A 25,614-nucleotide genomic window follows, 5' to 3' on the forward strand; every position below is an offset into this window, starting at 1 on the left:
AGAACGAATTCATAAATGGTCATTATTTATCATAACTTATTTCTATTTTGTAAGTGGCAAACAAATTCAATGTGTTCCAAGACTGTCCCTGTAAGCGTCGTATATGGGTGAATAATTTGTAAACCCTGTGCGGCCTTGCTCAGGATATCTGTCGCGCTTGTCCCGGAACTGGACGGGATACGCACGATTTATATGTTTGGATTCACAAGCGCCACATTACCTTAAACAAACTATCCTTACTTGTTTGAAGTGAGAAGTGGGCTAAACTATTTAACGGTAACTCTGAAATATATTTCTCAATTATTAACTGTTTATTTCATACGAAAGAAAGCAAACTATCTAATCAGTTTGTTTGTTTCAGTGCGATAGAGTAGTGTAGTCTCTTGTTTTGAATTGTCTCCTTTCTAGCTCAAAGTATCACTTCCCGAATTTTATCTTTATAAACGTAGTAGACTTCATTATCACTCAAAATATATATTCTTACACTTTATCTGTGAGATTCCATCTAGTCACCTGATACCCCCCTGGTACCAATATCAATTGTTGCTTCTTCTGACTCAACAGCGTTCTAAGCGCTTTAAATATTACTCTTATTAATTTCCTTTTTTAACTCTGATAACTGATACATCCTATGTCAATCTGTTTCACTCTTCCTATTTGGATTGGACTCTATTTGATTATTGGGCAAACTCGGTAGTAATTGTTTATTGCAAGTTCGAAATGTAAGACTTTTATCCTTTTATCAATTTTACAAAATTAACTAATTTATTCTCACTCATTCTTTTGATTCACTTTCTGCTGAGCGACTGTGTCATACGGTACTAACTAATCGTCTAAACTCGATCTTTGAATGGAAATGGATGATATCATCTTAAGTAAAACTAATAAGGGTAATCCTAAACTCACTTTTAGAGATTTTTCGTATAGACTAACAGGTTTTAATACATCTGGTCTAGCTCAATGGCGTTGTCTATTTAAGTCTTGTAAGGCTACCTTGAAAACCGACAAAGATGCTACGAAGATTGAAGAAATCAATGTTAACAACTTACATAACCATTCTCCACCTGAAAATAAATTAAATCAGCTTTTTAATGACTCGATTAATGAGGATTCAGTAATAACTGATAAAGAAGGACAGTCTTATCGTGGAGATTCTCCATCACCTTGTGTGTCATTAATAAATGAATCTCTAAGGGAAGTTGAACTCCAAAAACAAAGAGACGACATAATTGCACATTCTATGAGCTTACAGATAGAGTTGGAGAAAAAAAATTCCTTGTTAGAGTCTCTCCAGGCGAATATTGATGAACTTGAAACGGCCCTCCAAGATCAAGCCTTATTGAAACATGAAAATGAAAACATAATTGAAAACAATGCGAGAATGTTGACAACAATAGAAGTTCTGGAGGCAGAAAATATCTTATTGAGAGCCGAGAATAAATCTCTGAAAATTGAGACAGAAGAATTAAGAAACTTCTATTCGCCGGGTGACACTATAATTGATTCATCTTTCGAGTGTGGTGCAATAAGAGTAGAAAACTCTTTCAATGTTTTCAGCAAATCTGGAAAATTGGCTATGTATAATAAGGAAATTGAGAATATAGATGAAAATTATAGTAAAAGAAAATCATCTGCCCAAACTGACAAAACCCAAAATAAAAATAGGGTGATAAGACAGGATCAAGATGGTAGTAATGATGTGATCGAGAAAAACGGAAATAAAGTTGAGTCACATGTACAAGTGAAGAGGAAAAATTATACTAATTTAAAAAAGAATACTATCATTAGAAATAAAATATTAATTTTGGCGGATAGCCATGGAAGAAAAATAATGGATTTTATTGGTGAAAAACTTCCAAATTTTGAAACCCAGGTTTTCTTCAAACCAAATGCTACACTGAGTCAAATTGTTGAAGGAGCTGATAGGCAAACGAAAAATTTTGGTCCAAATGATTATCTTATAGTTATGGGTGGCACAAATGACATTAAGGCTAACACAGTGCAGAATGTTAATGATGTGAAGAAAGTACTTGATATCTTGGTTCCAATAAGTCTGAAAACAAATCTTATAATGACAACTATTCCAAATCGCTTCGACAGACCCGACCTGAACCATTCGATAAACAAGATGAACGAAATAATACACAAACACATAAATAGTATTTCAAGAAAGAATGTAAAGAGGATAAGTATTTGTTTTCTCAATGAGAGATTGAGGAGGGAAAATTTCACTCAACATGGGCTTCATCTCAATGGATCGGGGAAAGAAATCCTGTGCACTAGACTGGCAGAAATAATTGTAAATAAATCACCTTGCAACAGTGCAGTGAGCGAAGATTCTTTTTTAGTGAGATGGCTGAAGAGAGGGAAGAAGCCTTGATGTGTCCTAGTACAGTTATTCGGTTTGATCTTCCTTTGCTGACGGATACAGAGAGTATGGAAAAAGATTCAAACCACTCAAAGTGTTTAAACGATTTAATTCTTATTCACCAAAATATACAATATATAAGAAATAAAGTTGATAGGATAAATGTATTTTTGAAAGCTGAATCTCCACATGTTGTTGTTTTTACAGAACATGGACTCACAGATGCTGAAATATCACAGTTGAAATTTGATGGCTACAACATAAATGCAAATTTTTGTAGAAAATTACACAGAAGTGGTGGAGTTTGTATTCTAGCAAAAAATACTGTTAAAGTCCGTAAACTCCCCTACCTAGATAGTTGTTCGATTGAAATGGATATGGAAATAACTGGAGTGGAAATAGGAAAAGGTAGAGAGAAGTTTGTGATTGTTGGAGTATACAGATCACCAAATGGAGAGTGGAATAATTTCTGTGATCGAATTGATACAGTTTTGCATGATCTGACAAACAAGTATGATAATATAATAATTGCTGGCGATTTCAATGTGGATCTGAATGTGAAGAGCTCTATGAGTGATACGTTTAGAGACATATTTACTGTGAATAATCTTACCATAAAAGTGAATAAGTTCACTAGAATCACTAGAAACTCACAAACAATAATCGATAATATAATCACCAACATAAATGACTGTGAAGTGGCAGTGAGAAGCTCTGAACTATCCGATCACACATTTCAGTTTTTGAAAGTGACCAGTGGTTTGTATGTAGCTGAAAAAATGAAAAGATGTATTGAAGAAATTAGAGAAATGTCTACAAGTAACCTGAACTGTCTTAATAACCATTTATCCAGAGAGAAGTGGAGAAGTATGTATAGTGAGGTTGATCCAAGCAATCAGTTTTTGGAATTTTCAAAAACGCTTGATTATTATTTCAATGTTTCCTGTCCAATAAAGAGAATTAAAATGAGCTGTACGGAAAATAAAAATAAGTGGATCACTGAGGATATATTACAATTGAGACAGGATGTAAGAAATGCTTTCAAATTATTCTCGCAGAGTAGAGATGCAACAAAAGAGAGAGAGTACATGAACTTGAAAAAGCACTATACAAATGCGATAAGAAGAGCAAAAAGCAATTACGTTGTGGATACTTTGAGTGCGTCAAATAACCTGAATAAATGTGTATGGAGGATCATAAATGATGAAAAAACTGGATCAAGGCAAACAAATGGTAACAGGTACATTGGTAGTATGAAAACAAAAGAGGGCAATGTTTTGAAAGATGGAAACGAGATTTGTGAATATCTAAATAAGTTCTTCCAGGAAGTTGGCTCAAACATTGAAGACTCAGTTTTGGATGGTTTTACCCAATCATGTGTTGAAACAGAAAATGACTCAAGCCATATTGAAAAGATGGTTGTTGCTCCTTTCACAGAAACAGAAATTCTCGAAATTATTGATTCCCTGAAGAGTAAGAGGGCAACTGGTCTTGATGGGATCTCAACTGTTGTTATAAAAAGTTGTAAAAAGTATTTAATTGCTCCATTAACAGTATTGGTGAATAAGTCCTTGGAGTGTGGTGTATTTCCTCAGAAATTGAAAGAGTCGAAGATAGTACCAATCCACAAGAGTGGCGAAGAAAATCTGGCAAATAATTTTCGACCAATCACTATAGGGAATGCACTGGGTAAAATCTATGAAAAAGCAATGTTAATTCGTTTTGTGGAGCATTTGTTTCGAAATGGAATTTTGTCATCCGAGCAACATGGATTTCAGAAGGATAAATCAACCAGGTCAGCCATTGCGTCTCTTGTGGAGAATGTAATAGATAGAATGGATAATGGTGAAAGGGCAGTGGGAGTTTTTCTCGATATGAGCAAAGCATTCGATTGTGTGGACCACACTATCTTGTTGAAAAAGTTGGAATATGTGGGAGTTACTGATGTGGAGCTTGAGTGGTTCAAATCCTATCTTGTGGGTAGAAGTCAGTGTGTGGAGATGACTAGAGAAGAAAATGGGCAAAAAATTAAATACAGATCAAATAGTCTTAGAATAAAAACAGGTGTACCACAGGGTTCGATCCTCGGACCATTATTATTCATTTTATATGTTAACGATTTACCACAAATAATAACAAGTGGTAAGGTTTTGATGTATGCTGACGACACATCCTACATTTGTAGTGCAAAGGATGCAGAAAAATTAGAATTAGATACTTTTGTCAATGTACATGCCATAGCCCAATTCCTCAGTCAACATAACCTCAAAGTGAACGAAACTAAAACGCAGTTCTTGCAGTTCAAACATAGAAATAATTATAGAGATCTTGAAGAGATAAACGTTCAAATAAATGGAGTGAATGTTGAACAACCTCTGTCTGTGAAATTTCTAGGTGTCTTGCTGGACCAGAACTTGTCTTGGGATAACTATATTGATCATTTGTGCTGTAAAATATCATCTGGAGTGTTTGCACTCAGGCAGATTTCAAGATTAAGTACTGGGAACACTATCTTAACATGTACAGTATATCATGCCCTCATAATGTCACATATTCGGTATGCAATATTGGTTTGGGGGGGCTCCAGTCTCAAAAATTTAGATAGAATCTTTAGAATGCAAAAGAGAGCTGTGAGAGCGATTAAAGGTCTTAAGCCATTAGAGTCCTGCAGAGAGTATTTCATTTTTATTTCCTCTCTATTCCCAGTAACCCACAATATCAAAGCTCCTGTCATACCAGGCAATTAATTATTGAAAAGTTTCTTCAAGTTATTTCCGTAATTCTATTTTCTAATTTGACACTGCAGAATGAGTAAAATGCTTACAAGGTCACTTCTCAGTGAGATCTCTAGATTGTCGAGTGAGGATGGTGGGCACTGAGCGGGGGACTGATGCATGATGAGGTTATTGAGTTGGCCATAGAGTTACATGACGCACTCGGTGTCATTTCTTCACGCTATTCAAGTGACTCAATAGTTGACATTGTTCCTCATTTGATTTATACATTGAATAGTCTTGATGCCTGCATGAAAACCAACTCGGATTTGCACTTCAACTTGACAGAGGTTTCAGAGGAGAACTCTTATCTCAGGGAGAAATTAGATGAGGAAATACAAAGGAGAGTCCAAATCTTTGAGGAGTCTTTTGAGCATTGAGGAGGAGTCTGAAAATGGAATAAAAAAAAAATGAGACTAAGGGTAAATGATTTGTTGGAGTCCGAGGATGAATTGAGGTTTTAGTTTAAATGGTCGACTTTTTTTTTCATTCATATTGAACTTATTCTCTCTATTCTTATTTCAATTAAACGTATTTTCTTATTTTAATTGAAATTATTTATATTGTACAATACGAATAGCATTTAATGATATAAATAATTAGTATTTTATCTTAAGATTTAGCATGTAATTCTGAAGTTTGTTCAATTTCTGTATAAGTTGTTCTTGTTTTCTTATTATTCTTTTATTATTTTGTGTGGAGTGCGGTTTTGGGCAGTGTGCCTGTCGCATCCACACTGATTAACTACATTCACTACAATGTATCTTTTTTTTCCAATAAATTGAAATTGGAAATTGAAATTGAGGGAGATTATCAGAGAAAGAGAAGCCATAGTCAACGAAAACGGTGCTCAGTCAATAGTAAATGGACTAGAAACTGTTGAATGTAAGAGTTTTGTTAAATGAGTCAACTCAAACGAAAACAAAGATTACATGTCCAGACTGCTCAAATCTTCAAAAAGAGTTGAAAGGGAAACAACTAGAATTGATGGAATTGAGGCAACGTCGCTGGGAGGATGGGGTTGAGATGGAGGAGAGATTTAAGAGGGCTTTCTCAGGACGAGAAGCTAAGAACTTAGTCTCTGAAGGCTCTGGTGTATCCGCTGAAGGTGCTAACAAACTACAATCACAAAGTAGCAATCTTAGGAGAAGAACTCATGAAGCTAAAATAAGATGTTTCTCTGCCAGTCAGGGCAGGAGGGTTTCCAATATAATTCGTTCAAAGAGGGATTATAGAGTTTTTTGATGAAACCGGGCGCAAAATATGAGAAGGTCACAGAAGAATGTGAGAGTATGCTCTGATATGGACGAAAAGGACCTTGTTGTGATTATAGCTGGAACTAATGATGTTGCCTGCAATGAGGCTGATAATTTTATCCGATTGTACAAACGTAGACTTGAGGGGTTACAGCATACCAATGTTTCAATTTCCTCAGTGCCGCATCGCCATGATCTTCCCAGTTGGTCTTGCCCATAAGGAGAATCGGAGAACTGATGAACGTTTGGAAAAATTATCAAAACACTCCTCTAACTACTCTTGAGCTCTTTGGGGCCGCGGTTCCACACTTCACATGGTCTACACCTGAACTATCGGGGGAAGAAGTATATCAGTGAAAAATCATATTGGATATTGCTGCTTCAATCGGAAAAATACCTATAACAACCAATCCAACAGTTTTCCCTCTCTCAGTGAGCTCAGTGCTCCATTCTGATCGGCTGGATTCTTCTCAAATAGTGGATAATGGTGTACTGTCGGCTGGTGTGTGTTTTGAAGAAACTGATTTTTTAGAAATTTCCATATCAGACAAAATCTTGAACAAGACTGTGTAACTAAGACTGACAAAGGTATAGAAGTCATGAACTCTAATAATAATAGTAGAAATAATATTTGTTGTAGTAGAAGAAATTCATCAAACAAATCGATAATAGGTAATTTAAACAAAGAAGTCAAAATATTACTTCAAAATATCAGACACATCTTTCTGCAGCTATTGAATCTCTAGAAATCACTTTAGATGACATAAAACCTGACATAGTTGTTCTTACTGAGCACAAAGTTTATTCTCATCAAATACCTCTCATAATAATGTTTCAAATTATGTTTTAAATACTTCTTACACGAGGGAAAACTACCAGGGGGAGGTGTAATGATACTCACTCACAAAAACTTACAGAATGTTTAACCGGTTAAAATTGAAAATATCTCAGATCTTATGGAAGATGAAATATTAGAAATATGTATGTTGGAATGCACACATTGTGGAAGAAAGATGCTGATTTTGGTTTGTATAGATCCTCAATACCTACAAACGAAGGTATTTTTATCCAGTAACTAAACACGTTGTTGGATATTGCAAATCATAAGTATAAAGATGTAATATTGATTGGTGATTTCAATATAGACATGACAAAAAGTACTCGCTCTAGTGGAGAGGTGATTAATGTTCTTTTACTGCTTATAATTTCTTGTACATGGTTGATTTTCCTACTCGGATCACAGAAACTACAGAGTCAATCATTGACAATGTTTTTACGAATATTGACAGCTCGATGATCAGTGTTTCTGGAATAAATACACAACTATCTGATCATGATGCACAGCTTGTTGAGATAAAAATAGATGAGGCAAAAAACAGTAAAAAAGATAACAAATTTATATTTAAATATTGTAGAAGTTTCTCTGATGACAACATCTCTATGTTCATTTCAGCTTTAAGTCAGGAAACTTGGCTTGATGTATTCAACTCCGACGTCAAATGTAAATATGATACTTTCAATAAAGCCTTCTCCCATTACTTTAATACATATTTTCCAAGAAAGTTAGAGAAACAGAATATTAACCAAAAGTCATGGATACCACCAGAGTTGAAAGTAGATAAGGAAGAACTCATCCATCAAACTAATAGTGCAAGATTAATCAGGGATAGAACTATAAATATTAATCTTGATGAAAGATCTAGGATATTAAGGGCAAAACTAATCCAAAGCAAAAAACTATTACGATAACAAAATGAAAAATTTCTAAAATGTTATAAAAGAGACTTGGAGAATAATAAACACGGAGGTTGGAAATAGAAATAAACTATTTAAAAACCTAACTTTAAAAAGTTGAGAACAGATTTGTTCTAATCCAAAGAAAATATGTGAACTTTTCTTAAATTACTTTTCGAAAGAGGAAATATATATAGGAGACTTTCAAAACTCAACACAAAGAGATGGTTTTGCAAATGTCATTAATCAAGAATTTAGATTCGAAACTATTGATTACAAGAAACTTGATAAAATTATCTCTAGTTTAAAATGTAAGTACAGTGCAGGATACGATGACATACCAATCACCATCATCAAAAAGGCCAAAAAAGTTCTGTTGAAGCCACTCCTACATCTGATAAGCTCTTCTCTTATTACCGGAATATTTCCCGAGCAGTTGAAAATTTCAAAAATTATCCCAGTACATAAAAAGAATGATGAAAGTGATATCAACAATTACTGTCTGATTTCTTTATTACCAGCAATTTCCAAGATTTATGAACGTGTAGTTTCTGACCAGCTTCTTGAGTATTTGGAGAAAAATGAACTTCTCGACTCCTTCCAGCATGGGTTCCGTAAAACAAAATCAGCCAAGACAGCAGCAACAAAATTTATCGAATCTGTCATTGACTCAATAGATAACTCGGAAAGAGCAGTCAGTTAGGGGTGACAGGTGTATCTTACAAGTGGTTTAAATCATACATCATGAACAGGAAAATGTTTGTTCAAATAAGTCATATGTCAATCACAGTCACAATCACAGTCACAATCACAGTCAGTCTAATCACAAGGGATTCAGGAATACCTTCAATTCAAAAATGAGAACAAGTAGGTGCGGTGTGCCCCAAGGCTCAATTCTGGGACCAATTCTCTTTATCTGTTATCTGAAAGGTATACCGTATCTCGAAGGCGATAGTGAGCTAGTTTTATATGCTGATGACGCAAACCTAAAAATATCAGCCAAATCCCAGAATGAAATTGAGAGAATAGCAGAATCAAACCTCTCCACTTTGGCAGAACATCTGATGAACAATAGATTAATAATTATTATGAGTAAAACGAACCTATTCACATTCACAATACAGCAGTTATCAAAACTTGAATTGGACAGAACATGACACAAGGGTTTTGTCACGGGTATATCGAGTGGATTATATGCTCTTAGAAAAATGTCACCCTTTTGTAAAATGGAAACGTGGAAAATGATTCATTTTGCCTACATACACTCTATAATATATTTTGGTATAAGTCTTTATGGATCTACTTCAAATCAGATTATGGATTCAATTCTCAAATCACGAAAACAAGCTATAAGAATAATTTTACACCTAGACCCCATAGCATCAGTTAAAGAACATTTCGCTCACTTTAATAAGACAGTTTACAGTCTTTACATCTTTGAGACAATTATGTGTGTGAAAGAAAATCTTGGGAATATTTTGACGTTAGGACATAATTATAGGTACAGCACTAGAGATAAGAGGAAACAGAGATAAACTTTTACATTTGCAAAGACATAGACTTGAGTTCTACAAGAAGGAGCCCACATACATAGGAGCCAAGTTCTATAACAAGCTACCGACGAGAATCCAACAAGAGCCGAATCCCAATAAATTCAAATTGGAATTGGATATATATTTAACTGAAAGAGCTCTTTATAATATAGAAGAATATCAGAATGAATGAGATCAGCTCCTATGAGTTGAATTGTATTGTTGTATTCTGTAGATGTTTTATTTTTAAATGTATCTAATAAAAGATATACAGGGTGATTCTTACTTACGGTGAAATAATTTAATACGTGATAGTAGAGGTGAAAATAAGTTCTTATAAACATATATCCATAAACGCTTCATTAGCGAGCTATACAGAGTGAGAGATTTCGCCCGTAATTCAGTTCCTCTGGTGAAATTCACCGATGCTGAATTGTTTGAGGGCTAGTTTTTGAAAAACTTATGCTGGATTCATATGGAAAAATATCTGAAAAATTGAATAAAACTAGTCTGGAAGCTGTAGTGTGAGTAGTTTTTAAGAAAAAAAGTTGAAATATGCAAAAAATCCAAGTGGAAAAACACAGACTTCTACGTTTGATTCCCAATAACTTTCTTTAATGACCAGTAAACAAATATTTTTTCGCAATAAAAAATGTAGAGAATTTTATTCTGAAAAGAATTATGTAAGCTGTGTGAACTAAATTTGAATAAAAGTTGAATAAAATGTATTCATATGTAGTACATTACACCACAATTCGCTGCTTTATGAGGAGAGAACTAATAACTCACAGGTTGTAGCTGATTGCAAATAAAACATGGATTTGAATAACAGCTGTTCCAAAACTGCTGATTTATTTTGTTTTAAATAAAAAAAATATTCAAAAGAAATTATCAGCTGGAAGTTTTTTTCAGAAATATTTTAGCTCACTGTTGAACAAAACAACAAACTGTAAGATAGGCCTACTGTAACCGCACTTTGTTTTTTGTTTCATCTATTAACCAGTTATTTGTAATCATTTTACTTTGCTTTTGTGTTAAATGTTAACTTTTTTCAAAAATGGTATGTAATTTCAGACATTATCCATACTCCAAATTAGCTGACAAGTTAGCTGCATTTAATATATGGAATGGGACACTGTAATAGTACTGAAGCAAGACATTTGTATCAAGAGAACTTTCCTTACCGAGTATGTCCAAGTTTAATGTTTCTGCCACTATTCATCAACGACTGTCTGAAAGTGGTTTTTTGATATCGAAAGAGCACATTTATGCAGGCAGACCCCGATCTACTATGACTGTTGAGTTAGAAGAACAAGTTCTTAATGAAATGTATGAACATCCAGAGAAGAGCACGAGAGAATTGTCAGTGCAGTTTAATGTCAATCAATCTATTATTTGGAGGATACTAAAAGAGCAGCAATTTGAAATTTGAAATTTTTTATTTATTACATCCATACATCCTCCAGAAAGTTGTCTATTGCCATGAGACTGTATTCTCCATGCTGGTATTTGCCGATGGTTTTGAGAAAAACTTGTTAACCCAAACTTTTTAACAACCGTTTTATTCACTGACGAGGCACACTTTACAAGAACAGCTATCGTTAACGTCCACAACCAACATATTTGGGCAGATGAGAATCCTCATGCCATCAATCCTAATCGTCCACAACATCAGTTTTCAGTAAACATTTGGGCAGGAATCATAGGAGATCATCTACTTCTGTTCGAGCTTCCTCCCAGGCTTAATGGCATAATCTACTCAAACTTTTTGAGAGAGGAGCTATTTATCTTACTTGAAGATGTACCTCTTCAGTTGCGCCATACATCTGGTTTATGCATGATGGAGCTACAGCACACTTCAGTGTTGCTGTTCGTGAACACCTGAATCACAGCTTCTCAAATCAATGGATAGGCCGAGGTGGGCCAGTACCATGGCCCAGCTAGGTCACCAGACTTAAATTCTTTGGACTTTTATCTTTGTGGACCCTTGAAAACCTTAGTATACAATACTCCGATTGATACCATTGAAGAACTCCAATTAAAGATTTTGAACAGAATAGAAATGATAAAGCAGACTCCTGAAATATTTGAACAAGTCCAACAATCGATGAGAAGACGTCTGAACAAATGCATTCAGAACAAAGGAGGTAACTTTGAACATCATCTCTAGTCTTTTGGTTTAAGTTTACTGTCATTTAGATATGTTACTTTCATATAAGAAGCAAACTTTTCATAAAAAACCGCATATTCTATTCGCAATCAGCTACAACCTATGAGTTATTAGTTCTCTCCTCATAAAGCAGCGAATTTGTGTGGTGTAATGTACTACATATAAAAACATTTTATACAACTTCTATTCAAATTTAGTTTACACAGCTCACATAATTCTTTTCAGAATTGAATTCTCTACAATTTTTATTGTGAAAAAATATTTGTTTACTGGTCATTAAAGGAGGTTATTGGGCATCAAATGTAGAAGTCTGTGTTTTTCTACTTGGATTTTTTGCATATTTCAACTTTTTTCTCAAAAACTACTCACACTACAGCTTTCAGACTAGTTTCATTCAATTTTTTAGATATTTTTTCATATGAATCCCGCATAAGTTTTTCAAAAACTAGCCCCCAAACAATTCAGCATCAGAGGAACTGAATTATGGGCAAAATCTTTCATACTGTATAGCATGCTAATGAAGCATTTATAAATATATGTTTATGAGAACTTTTTTCATATTTTTTCCTTTACTATCACGTATTAAATTATTTTACCATAATTAAGAATCACTCTGTATATTTTTGACACTATTCATTGTATACACTGTACAAATTCATGAATGAAGAAATTATGAAATGAAATCCATGGAAAACTGTACAAAAGTGTTGATTTCTATACTGACAATAAACCTACTTTTTTAAGAACACAAAATTATTGGCAATACATTAGTTGAGATAGTACAGTAAAATACTGAAGTAACATAAGAATGTTAGAAAATCATATTTCTGTATCAAGCATGGATAATACAGAGTTAATTTCCAATCACATGTTACCCTATCTATTGTCGAAACTACTTTCCAAGATGAAATATGGGAGGTGGGAAAATATGCACTTAAAATATCTTACATGGGTACAAACCATGCAATACAGAAATAACAAAGAATCATGTGGGCACTGAGAAGAAAAAAAGAGTCATAAAATGTCATACGGAAACCTGGCAACAAATATCTATCCTAAATTAAGCCCTTCAGTGTGCTGCGGAATCTGCCACGAGAGCACCCAAAGACGTCTAGGCGCCCAGAAAAGAGATTGAAAAGCCTTTGGATTCTATTAATTGGAGAGTTATAATGACTCTCTGTTCTGGAGCGTGTTACAAGAAAAGAAAATGAAGAACGACGAGCTATGGATGATATGTAGATATTAAGTTTAGAAAGTAAATAAGCAGAATCTATTTCATTGTTAAGTAAGTTGTAAAGGAAAATAAGGGATCTGACATCCCTCCTTGATTTTAATGTTTCAATTCCAAATATACACCTCAGCGTATCAGTTGGGATATCAAATGGACAGTAGACAGTAAACTTCTTGTAATACATATATCTCAAAAATTTTGTTTTGTAAACGCTCCAGAATGAGAATTTGGCCATTGCAATATGGATTCCAGATCTCAGAGGCATATTCTAGGAGATTTCTAACTAGTGACTTGTATAAGAATAAGAGAGGGGCAACATCACTAAATGGTGAGCATGTCCTTAAGATGAAACCCATCTGCTGATTAGCCCTACTGCATATGAGGTCCACATGACAATTAAAAGTAAAATCACTGGTAAACTCTTTGAAAGTTTCCATCTCTTCCAAAGGGGTACCACCAATATTATATATATTTTCAAAAGGAGCCAACTGTTGAGTGAAACTAATAACTTTGTACTTGGTCACATTTATTTTCAGTTTATTAGTTTCACACCAGACTAATAAACTATCAACATCCCTCTGAAGGTTAATGCAATCATTGACATTCTTTATTTCTCTGAATAGTTTAACATCGTCAGCGTACATGAGGCAAGAAGAATTTTTAACAAATGAAGGAAGATCTTTAATGAATAATAGAAAAAGTAGTGGCCCAAGATTAGAGCCCTGTGGCACGCCAGATGAACAATAAAAGGAATCAGATTTATGATTATGTATCATAACATACTGCAATCTCAAATGTAAGTAACTCTCCAGAAGTTTGACTAAGTTATCACAGAAACCCATTACTCTGAGTTTCTTAACTAACAATCTGTGATTTATTGTATCAAATGCCTTAGAAATATATGGCATCAACCCTTCCCCCACCGTCTAACACTGTGGACACGTCATTGCTGAATACCATTAGATTAGTTACAGTGGAGCGCCCTGGTAAGAAACCATGCTGCTCCTCTGCAATAACTCTCTTGACCTGTCCAAGTATAATTGCATGTAGTACTTTTTCAAAAATTTTGGAAAAACAGTTCAAAATAGAAATAGGTCTTGAATTCCTTATGTCTGTTCTTTTCCCCGACTTAAAAACCGGGGTTATTCGAGCAATCTTCCATTTTTCAGGGAATTTAGAAGTTTTTATAGATAGATTGAAAATAAACTTTAAAAGTTCAAGAAGAACTGCTGCACAACCCTTAACAATAAATGTGGGAACAAAATCAGGGCCTTCAGAGCAACCAGATTTTAATCCCGCTATAGCAGATAGGATCTCATCAGAAGAAACATGACCAATGCCTACACTCAATCCCAGGCCGCCAGACATCCCCGGACCACCCCCGCATTCATCAGATGCAACAGGTGTATCAGCCTCATAAACTGACTCGAAGTAACGTGCAAATCCATCCACAATATGAGGACCAATGTAGGACTCCCCACTCAGCGTCATAGTCGACTCCACAAAGGATGTCTTTCTCTTGCAATTTACGTATCTCCAAAAGTTTCTCACATTACCACACAGACCAGATTGAATGGAATGTATATAGTTATTATATGCTAAAGTAATTCTAGTCTTCAAGGAGGTTCTCAAAGTTTTAAAAAGATTGTCGTGATGAGGTGAAACTTTCCTCTTCCTTGCACATTTATTCTTCATCTTTAGATCAGATACTATATCTGCAGAGAACCAAGGAGGATATTTAGGATTGTGCTCTTTCACTTTAATCTTCGGAATACAATCATCCAAGTGTGAGTACAGTATTTTGTAAAATTCATCCACAGCCGAGTCGACATCAACACAACCGAATAAAGAGTCCCAGCAGCGGTCTCTCAATCCACAGTAGAGTTTAAGATAGTCTCCCTTAGGATAATTATAACGAAATTCCTGGGTATCAGATGAAGCATTATTAGTCCCAGAATCTGAATATGAGGCCTCAACAAATAATGCAGGATGATAGCCGTCTTCAGGGAGGAAGGAATCATCACTCCTGACAACTTCAACGTGGAAGTTACTTAATACAAGATCCAGAGTCCTACCCAAATTATTCACAACTGAGTTATACAAATTTAAATCATAAAAATTCAAAAAATTATTCAGAATCCTAGCTCTAGATGTTCCCAAAGAAAGATCATAAGTGCAGGAGGTTATTTCTGGTAAATTAAAATCTCCAATAATCATTACATTAATTACCATTAAGTAAATCGTGAAGAGATTCAATATATTCTAAGTATTGGAGATAGGTGTTCGACTGAATTGATGGAGGTAAATAGACTGCATTTATGTGATAATATGTAGCATTTAACTTCAATTTAACTCCTACCGACTCATAATCATTATTAGCTACGGAAAGCTCATCACATAAATCAGCATGCAGTGATATTTTAACTGCAATAAGTACCCCCCTCCCCTCAGACGACAATCACCATCACCCCTATCACTCCGATAAACACTATAGCGTTCATCAAAAAATTCGGAGCTGGCAATACCATCATGCAACCAGGTTTCCGTCAACACAATAATATCGTGATCAGTGCTTAGTAAGGATCTATAAAAATTGGAAGATTTTGTGCGAAGTCCTCTTACATTCTGATAATAGATAGACAAGTTGGAAAATAACATAATTGACTAAGACAAGAACAATGAAAGTTGAATAATAGTAATAAAAATGAGTATAATGTATAATAATAAATATTAATATTTAGTATACGGTAATAATAATAAGTATGTGATTTTAGCCGTGATGCAAAACATAGGCTACAACACTCAATCAGGTTTAACTCATCAGGTTTTAGATTCGGCTCTCAAGCTTGAAATAGAAACGGTTCTCAACGAAGAGTATTAGAACGAGAGAGAGAGATAAAATATCAAAAGAGATTAGGTTAAAGTTGCACTTTACAGAAGTCGGTCAAGATTATCAGTAAGAACACTGGCATTTCAGATATCGCACTTTAATGATTGTAATGGAGCGAGAATGGAGAACGAATGTTTATATATTCCATTCAAATAACACTTTAGAGCAGAAAAGTTGAGAGAATAATGATTCTTAATATGTAGAAGAAATAAAATGGACTCTACAATAAATAAAGATAATAATAAAAATAAAATTGAACGGTGAAGGAGAGAGAAATAGAGAGAGCAAAGTGAAAAGACAAATCTAGTCAAAAATTTTAAGTGCCCACATAAATAAGAACGTTAGAGAGTAAATTAATGATAAGAGATCAAGTAGATTCGAAGAGCGGAATGGTCACCACCCCAAAATCCCGAGGAATCATGCCGTATAATACAATTGAAAGAAATGAACAAATAAATAACCAATAATATTTAAATATAGAAAAATAAATAAATAGATGAAAAGAAATAGAGGACCGTTTAGAAAAAAAAACCTCGAGACTTAAACTTGTTATACACCATATGAAGGAAATTCTAACCGGAAAAATTCAATTAATAGATACAACTATATGAATCCAAAAGTATGGAGTTAGTGACCCCGCCCACACCACTAATGACCAATTACCAGAAATAGAACCGGAAAAATTACAGTATAGTATCATGAAGAATAATAAATTACAATTTAAGATACTGAAGAGAAATTTATGCATAATAGAGTTTATATTCAGGCATAATATTCATTCACCATTCTTATAGCTCATATCCAAATATCATAGTTCATTAAATTAATACAGGACGGTATTCAGAATACATAATAGTCCATTTCAAGTATTAGACGAATTAACTAGACAGGATTCGATCACCCTCACGCCAGAGGATCCTACCATCAACACTCAACACATTCCTGATTCCCACCCTGCCCGCCGTTTCAAGTAGAAACTGATGTCTTCGCCGAGTGAGATCTTCTCCAATAGTGACAGCCGAGTCCTTGAGCCGCCTCCTCGCCGTCAGGATCATTCGTCGGGTTTGGTAGCTCACGAATTTGACCAGTATAGCCCGAGGTCTAGGCCGAGTATCGCCAGGCTTCCATGTGAGACAACCCACACGGTGACATCGATCAATCAGCGATGAAGCGATCTCAATCTTCAGCTTGTCGCGACATAGATTTGTCACAATTTTGTTTTGTTTAAACAAAAACACTAATAACTTTCAAACGATCAATACGTAGAAATTCACAGGCGCATAGATGAGTCCCTGTCACACAACTCAACCAAAATTCAACTCACAACTCCCGGAAAAACCCGCAAAACTTGAAGCACAAACGAGAGCCGAAACACACAGCGTCAGGCTAGTTTCATTCTTATCTCAAACTTCTTTGATAAGTACTTTTAAGATAAAGGGAATGGGATCTAACTTTATTCAGCGCAATGATATATGATGCAGTTTTGGGATGTACCAATCACAATGCAGTATTTGACTGGCACTAAAAGTGAATTAATTTAAAATGTACACATATTATTTATAAAAATAATGAAAATTTGTAATCTTTAAAGAGCTTATAGATTTGTGTAACCAATGTGAAGTAATAGTTTAAGACTAAAAATATTCACTCAATAGATAGTAATATAACAGTTTTGTATGGACTATTTGACAGTATCAAATTACTTCATAGCAGAGTATTTAAAATCCACCAATGAGAGTGGATATTTAAATTTTATGTAAATTGAAAAGTCGGAAGTATGGTTGTGAAAGGATTGGGGAAGATCCAGACCCACTTGCTTGCCAGAGGTCACCAGGGATGCCCAACAATAAATTTTGAGAGCACAAGACTGGATCCCTTTTCAAATAATTTTGAGTTAATAATTCAAATTTGTTTGATAATTAAAAAATTAAATTCCATAAGACTCAGTGAGGTTGTAGTATAACATGAGGCATTGGATTTAAATAGTCCCATTGGAGAAGACAACAGCAGCCCACCAGAAAAGGCCTAGGACATTGAAACAAATCCGGATCGCCATCATAATTGTGAAAAATCAACACGTGAGTTTATTTGAAAAGTTATTAAGGAGGGCCCTCAGTGCTATGAAATAGTCACAATTGAATAAAGCTAGCTTGTCAAAGGGTTATTTGAATATTAAAAGTAATATTGAAATGTGCGCAAATATTCAAACATAAAGGGAATACTATTAAGAACAATCTATGAGATTTAAATATTTAAGTATGCACAGATGAAATATTAATTAATATTTGATTTATTATATATGCTCACTCATTTAGCTTTTCTATCAGTAATTTTTAAAGATTTTTATGAAGCTCATGTTCATGAGATAAATTGATTTATCTGGATTCCACCAGAGGCCGAACCCAAGCCCTGAGATATTTTTTAATATTTATATTTTTTCATATTCATTGGATGTAAGATTTATAAATTCTATTCGACAAGCAACTGCAAGTCAACAACTAAGCCATATGAGTTGAAGGAATATATGCTGATTAAAGAAGCACATGATTTATTAATTAATGCAAATAAGCAAAGTAAAATCTTTAGTGAGCTGTCTGTGATTTTTTTTCTTAATATATATATTTTCTCATATTATTTTTATATTTGTTGCTCTATTTTTTATTATTGCTCGTTGATATTTTTATGTAATTATATATATTTTTTACCTTTTGAATGGTGTACCCTTTATTTATGATCCTATCTTCATGCAAGACCAATCTTGTTATAGTCTATTCTATTACCAGTATTGACATAGTATTTGAATTATCAACCAACTATATTCTTCACCGAATAAGTTGGATAAATCAACGATACACAGCATTGATTATTAAAGGGCACGCCACACCAAGCTCGCTACCGCGGCGGTAGCGAAGTTTTAAAAATCGCTAGCCATGTATTCAGGTTGAGCGCGCCACACCGAGTTCGCTACCGCGGCGGTAGTACGGCGCACTACCACCTACGACCGCCTGCTAGGCGATTCAACAAAAGTTCGCTGAGAGGTAGTACGGCAGACAAAGCGAGCTCAGTGTGACGCGCTCAACCTGAATACATGGCAGGCGATTCGAAGAGGTAGCGCAGTGCTGAGTGCTGTAGTCACGCCCTCCCCCCACTACTAGACTCACTACTCGGAGACTACCGCTAGCGGACGTTTTTCAGTGTGGCGTGCTCAGCCGAGAAACTACTAATAGGCTCAGCCGGTACTACTAATAATCTTCCAGGTTGCCCCCTCAATGGCCGATTTCAATTCCAAGTATACTAGTACTGCATGTGAGTCTATGCATCGTTCAACGACCAAACAGTGCTTCATTCAGAGCCACGTTCACTCACCAATCAGTGGCTTTGAACTCAACCATTGTTTATTCTTATTGTAAACGCAAATTGATGAGGCGGGTGATGGGTGGCATCATCTCTGTGTGAAATTGGTAGATTTCAAGTTTAATTGCATATTTATGTTATTAACTGGGTTTTCATTTGTGCGTAAATGCCGCCGTCGACCACAACAAGGTGAGGATCTCAGATTGGGTAGATTTCAATTTGTCTAATTAGCCTAAAAGATTATGTTCAATCATGTTTTAATGAGCAGAGGCAGAAATTTATATGTAATGTGTATATTATTAAATTGAAAATATTTAAAATAAATACAAAAAAAGGTGAAGAAACCAAAAGAGAAACATTTTTTTCAAGTGCCAAGCTCGAATTAAGTAGACTACTGCATCATCGGTTCCATTCATTCAATATAATTCTCAAAAATATGTGAATCCAGTAATGGTATTTAGCATTGGTTACCACCAATCTTCTGTATCATCACTCTCACTTTCCCCATAAACCATGGTGGAGTAAACGGTCGGAGACACTGCTATTTTCTGTGATTCCACTGTTCCGCGCCAGTGTTACAAACCATACGATAATTATTTTGTTTGCAATTTGTTATTTATTGATAATAACAACTATTATTTCTTCTATGTTTGGTTTTGAAGCTTCTAAATTTAAAAATCTAGGTACTTTGTGAAAATATTGGAACTGAAAATTTAGTGAAGTGAACAATTAAAGAATTAACCTATTTCGGACATTGTGTAACCTTTTTTAAATTTGGGAGAGGAATAGCACAAGGTTTCCTTATTTTTCTCTCCCTGTCATTTTTGATGATGTACTTGTTGTATGAATAAATATAGAATAAAGAATTTCATCTCAATTTTTTTAATTAATTTGAGGGCCAGTTTCCGAGCTTGAGATTTAGCCAAGTTCTATAGTTTTCAACTCTAGGATTTTGAATAGTAGGCTTATCTTATACTAGATGTCCTCTTTCTCGATAAATAATCGTCCAAAATGGAACATTATCTTAAAAGTAGGGGAGGGAGTGCAGCTTTTCATTCAAACTTTCAACTGCATTGTTCCTGGAGATGACTGAGCCAAAAAGTCACGCCTCGCCACTGTTAATGGGTGTGGTTGAGTTTATACTTTTACATACTTTCGAATGGCAATATTTTGATACTTTTAGAAATGTTTTTATTCTTGAATAATAGACACGAAATTTGTGTTTCATTTTTTTATGATGAAAAGTTATTTGGTTAGCTTTTTTGGCACACTTGAAATTTGGACAATATGAATGTCAACAATGCTTGTCGTCCTCGACTGCGGAAGTTTATGCATAAACGAAAATGCACATTAAATATTGAAGATGTGTCAATCATATGACAATTTTAAAATCAGGTTTCATTCTATGTCTTGGAGAAGAACAAACAAATACTCGTCACTTGTACAATAAATTACAACGGTTTAGTGAAGGCTTGAAATGCTGTTGATGTCCATTCCAAATTATAGGTCTACATTTACAATAAAATGTATGTCTGAATTCAAAAAAATATTGGAAAAAAATATTTTTTATTAGAAGTTAGGTTATGATTACATTGAAATGTGAACATACACGAAGCAGACGAACTGTTTGAACTTTTTTATTGCTTGAAATTTACCAATTTCACTCATAGATGGAGTCACCATCACCCGCCTCTCCCAAGGATGAATACCCGCCTCTCTCTATGAATAAAGGTCATGACACAATCCCGTGATGCATTGCAAAGTCGCCATTTTATGGGGTTCTAGTTTATAAACTTTCAAATTATTATCAGCGGTTATCATGAAAGATTGAACAACGTTATGTGTTATTTTGTTATATTGTCCATGGAATATTGCTTGGCTTCGAATTGTAAAATAAATTCTTACAACAGAATAATAATATTCAGATTCCAACTAGGAACTGAATTGTTGATTTTTAGATTGGGAACTTCAAACTCTTTTTGAGGTTTGCCTTTTGTCCCAATGCCTTATGAATCATAACAAGTTACAAGAATAAGAACAATTTTTAATAATAAAAAATGAATTATTGAACCAATTATTATTGGAATTTCATCAAAAAATCGAAAACCTGAATTTACATATTATCTGAACAAGAATATTGTTTTTAAAAAGCATAATGCATGATTTTGTTATAAGCAGATTGGAATACTTCAAAAGACCCCACATAATGGCCGCTCCATAAGGAACACAAGTGTCATGACCTGTATTTGTAGACCTTACCTCTCCAATTTGCGTTTACTATAATGATGGACACTCCAATTTTCTTGAAGAAAAAAAATCTTATGAGTGAATAAGCGGAAAATAGAGCAGATTATAACCTGTCAGAAGTAAAGAGAAGCGGGCCAGCCTACATTGAAAATAATATGCGTGGAAAAATAGCATTGAAAATCATATGCCGGAGAAGTAATATTGAGAATCAAATACTATCACTAGCACTCGCACGAAAGAAATAAGCCACGTAGAGCTGTGTATTATGCTTATTATATCAGTTCTGTATTTGTACAGAATCAGTAAACAATAAGGTACAGATATAGTAATCATATAAACAAAGATAAGATAACATCTTTCAACCACACACCTGTCAACTTCAGTTATTGTACTGATGAAAAGAAAAGATACTTCTAGCTCAGTGCGGTGGCGGGTGGAGGTGGAAGGAAGCCAATTTACCTGACTGCTTTATTGAATGAGCGAAGCAATTCTATGTTCCAGGCTCTGTCCACCTCTTCACCAACCCCCCAACGAGGGAATAGTAATCCGACTAGACAGCATTTTTGTACCACCAACAACAATTTTGTACCCTAATTATAACCGAGATTCAAGCAAAATAATTAGGGAGGAACAGATGGACACTTTTTTTCTCCTACAACAAACTTGTAATTTGTCTATATCATATTTTTGTACCACCAACAACAACTTTTGTACATCAACCATAACCGATATATAAGCAAAATAAGAGGTGGGGAACAGGTTAAAAAATTACCCCCCCCCCTCCACATCAAAAATTAAATTTTATTATATTATATAATCATATAATAATGCTTGTGAAGAACTTGATATTTCCACATTTCCATTTTGGAGATGTGGTCATACAGGACAGTCATGACAGTGACTCTCTCTGAAAGACTGCAAAGGGCTCAGAACTACTGCGTGAGATTCGTCTTTGGACTTGAAAGGGACGTTCACATAAACCCTTACATCACTCAGATGGGTATATTGAAGCTTCGAGACAGTAGAATTAATCATGTGTTAATGCTCCTCCACAAGGTTCTGGCAACTGGGTCTCCTCTCTACTTGAGTCAGAAATTTCAAATCCTCACAGGAATCAACAGAAGAGATACAAGAAATGGTGCAAGCCTGTTGAACATTCTCATCCATCGCACCGTGACATATAATAGGTCGTTGTGTGTGACTGCTTGCAGACGGGTCCGTATCACAGAGACAAGCTCTCACAGAGACAAGTAGTGTTTTTGAACGATATTAGTGTCACAGAGACAAGTTTCATAGGAGCAAGTATTTCTATAAATGGCAGTCTCACAGGAACTAGTTCCAACAGAGACAAGGTGAGTCTCACTGGAACAAGTAGTGTTACTGGAACAAATAGAGGGATAGAGTCCCATTCGAACAAGTGAAGTGTCACTTAGACAAGGTCAGTCTCACAGGAACAAGTTGGTGCGGTGTGTTGCCTACACATGAAGATGAAGGCATTCTATTTATTCTAATAAATTGGATGTCATCTGCTTTTTAATATATATACGTATATATTATGGTGACATGAATAGAATAGAATGACTGCCTTCATTTTTCTTAGAGAGCGAAGTTAGTGCGCAGTCGACCCTCTCTTACACTCAACTCTCTATCAAGTATTATAACAATACAAAAAAATAATACAAATAATATGATTAAAAACAAACAATAATTAAGTTATCTACTCATTTGAAATAATAACACATTTTAAATTATTGAAAAGAAAGAGAAAAAAATGACATTGAAAATAATACATAACAATTCTGAATAATAGTATTTTCTGATATTTCATCACTTTAGTAAAAAATAAGACACTACAGAATACAATACTTGAGTATCGGCACGTTTTTGCAGAGTTCACAAGGACGAATGCATCTCTGTTCTAATTCGTGCATTAACACTACATACTCTTGTTTCAGCTTGGAAAAATGCATGTGAACATTGAAATAGAATGTAGCTATTTCTCCCAAGCAATTTGCATAGTGAAAATCGGTTAAGATTGATATGATCCTAACTTTAGGGTTTAGAACATCGGCATAGATACTTAATCCCATCTTATCAGTTATTAAATCACCTACTTGATCTTCTGTCAAATTATGAGATTTCGCTTCAATCCAATTCATATGGAAACTAACTTTCGCATAATTTCGCACTATTTGGTGCTATTCGTGTATAAATAATGTGAGATAATCGTTGAATGTAGCCGAACATTGTAATCTTGTCACTTCATCATTCTCTGTATTTTTAATTGAAGTTGCTATTTCCTCACGAATTGATTTGAGTGTAGCTTGTAATTCATCTTTCTTAATAAATGCTTGCATTTCACTACTCAGATCATTTTTCAATACATAGTTTCGCTAAACGTAGTTAGCAATGTATTCAAATCGTTTTTTGAAACAAATTGTTCAATCCCCTCCATAAGATTTGTCTTTATCGTATTAGTCATTGCAGATAATCGATCTTCTAACTCTTGTTTTATATAACAATGTTATTCAATGCCGCACAGTTTTATCCAATATTCCTTATCAACAGATAATGATGAGTTTCATTTACTCTAGTAAAAAGTTCTGTGCTAAGCTGTTTCAATCTAGTATTCAGATAATTTCTATCTAATACTTGCAAATCTTTAATCTTGTCTGAGATAACTTTCAATTTCTCATCCAAATAATTCTTGTCAACTTTATTATCGTTGATTGTATTCAAGTGTGATCTGAATATCTCTGTTGTTGATTTGAGATCATGAAGAGAATTCTCCAAATTGATAGATTTCTCTTTAAGTCCCCTATCGATAGTGTCAGATAACTGTTGTAATGTACTGAAGATGTGTTCCTTTTCGATCTTGTTCAATCCAATATTCTTAACTATATTAGATAATTGCGAATCTAATACGAATGCAGAGATTCACTAACACCCTGTTGATTAATTGCCTGTATTATTCTCTCACTAAAACTGGTAAGATCTGGTTCATTCCATACAATGTCTTTTTTCGCGACGACTCTCTCGCTTTTACCTCCGAATCTGTGCACGCTCATTCTGCAACTAAACAATAATTTTACCTTCACGCAATTCTTCTATAATTGATGCGATCTCAACATCATGAGCTGAGTGCCCGGCAAGTTCTGATGATTTTAATAAATGAAGTCTCTGAACCAATTCGTCATAGTTGTCATAATATTGGTAAATTCTATTGCTAGAAGTATTTTTTGCAAATTTCAATAAGCCAGAACCTCTCTTACTTGTTTTTTAACAGGAAACAGCATTTGAATTAAGCGAGACTTTACACCACTGTTACGTTTCACATATCCTCGTCTATCCAAATGAACTTTTGTTATTGATAAAATCTTCTTGTATTTATTTAGATCTTTTTCATCAAAGAGATATGAATTCGGTCTTTGCGCAAATAACAGTTCTAATAGTCCATGTGTAATTCGGAATTTTTCGTTATCATATAAAAGAAGTAGTTATCAAAGCTAACAACCATCTCACCCATAAATATAATTTTCGGTCAGAATCGTAGGAAATTCCATAAGGAATCGAGTTATCCAATTTTTCACTATGAAATGTATACAAATATTGTGCAAGCACTTGATTCTTTATCTTCTTTATGTTAGCGCTTGTATCACTCTCAAGCCTAGTTGAATTAAATATACTTGATTCGTTCATGCTTAGATCTTTTTCAGCTGCTGATGGTGATGCAACTTCTATTGTTTCATCATCATGTTTTTCTCCCAATTCCATACTTTCGTCCTTCTTCTTCTTCTTGTTCCTCCTTTTTTGGTATAAAACTCTGATCAGAGTGGAGAGAAGATTTAGTTTTCCCCATTTCAACTAAGGTGTGATAATCGGTTTAAAAAGTTTTTCTCTGTAATTGTCAGATTGCTTTTCAAATGTACAATGCTTCTATGTTTATCTCTAATAACTTTCCTCAATTTCTTAATCTTATCGATTAGAGCAACACTAGCGTTTTGTCTTCCACGAGACATCCTCATTCTTTCACTGCTACTCACTCTCTACTGAATGTC

The 25,614-nt window shown here is 34.5% G+C and overlaps 1 protein-coding gene across 4 annotated transcripts in view; it reads right to left on the reverse strand.

Moving 5' to 3' along the window:
• The window catches only part of LOC111057289 (beta-1,3-glucosyltransferase-like), a 280,534-nt gene extending 258,730 nt beyond the window's left edge, over nucleotides 1-21,804 (reverse strand). For 3 of the 4 annotated variants that reach the window (XM_039436983.1, XM_039436981.1, XM_039436980.1), the window contains exon 1: nucleotides 21,667-21,798. In XM_039436983.1, coding sequence (XP_039292917.1) covers nucleotides 21,667-21,730 — 64 coding nt within the window. In that variant the 5' untranslated portion in view covers nucleotides 21,731-21,798. Of the gene's footprint in view, nucleotides 1-21,568 lie in introns of all 4 variants that reach the window. The other variant, XM_039436982.1, reaches the window with a different exon arrangement.
• Between the last annotated feature and the right edge of the window lie 3,810 nt (nucleotides 21,805-25,614).

Source organism: Nilaparvata lugens, chromosome 10 (genome assembly GCF_014356525.2).
Source record: "Nilaparvata lugens isolate BPH chromosome 10, ASM1435652v1, whole genome shotgun sequence".
Lineage (NCBI taxonomy): Eukaryota > Metazoa > Arthropoda > Insecta > Hemiptera > Delphacidae > Nilaparvata > Nilaparvata lugens.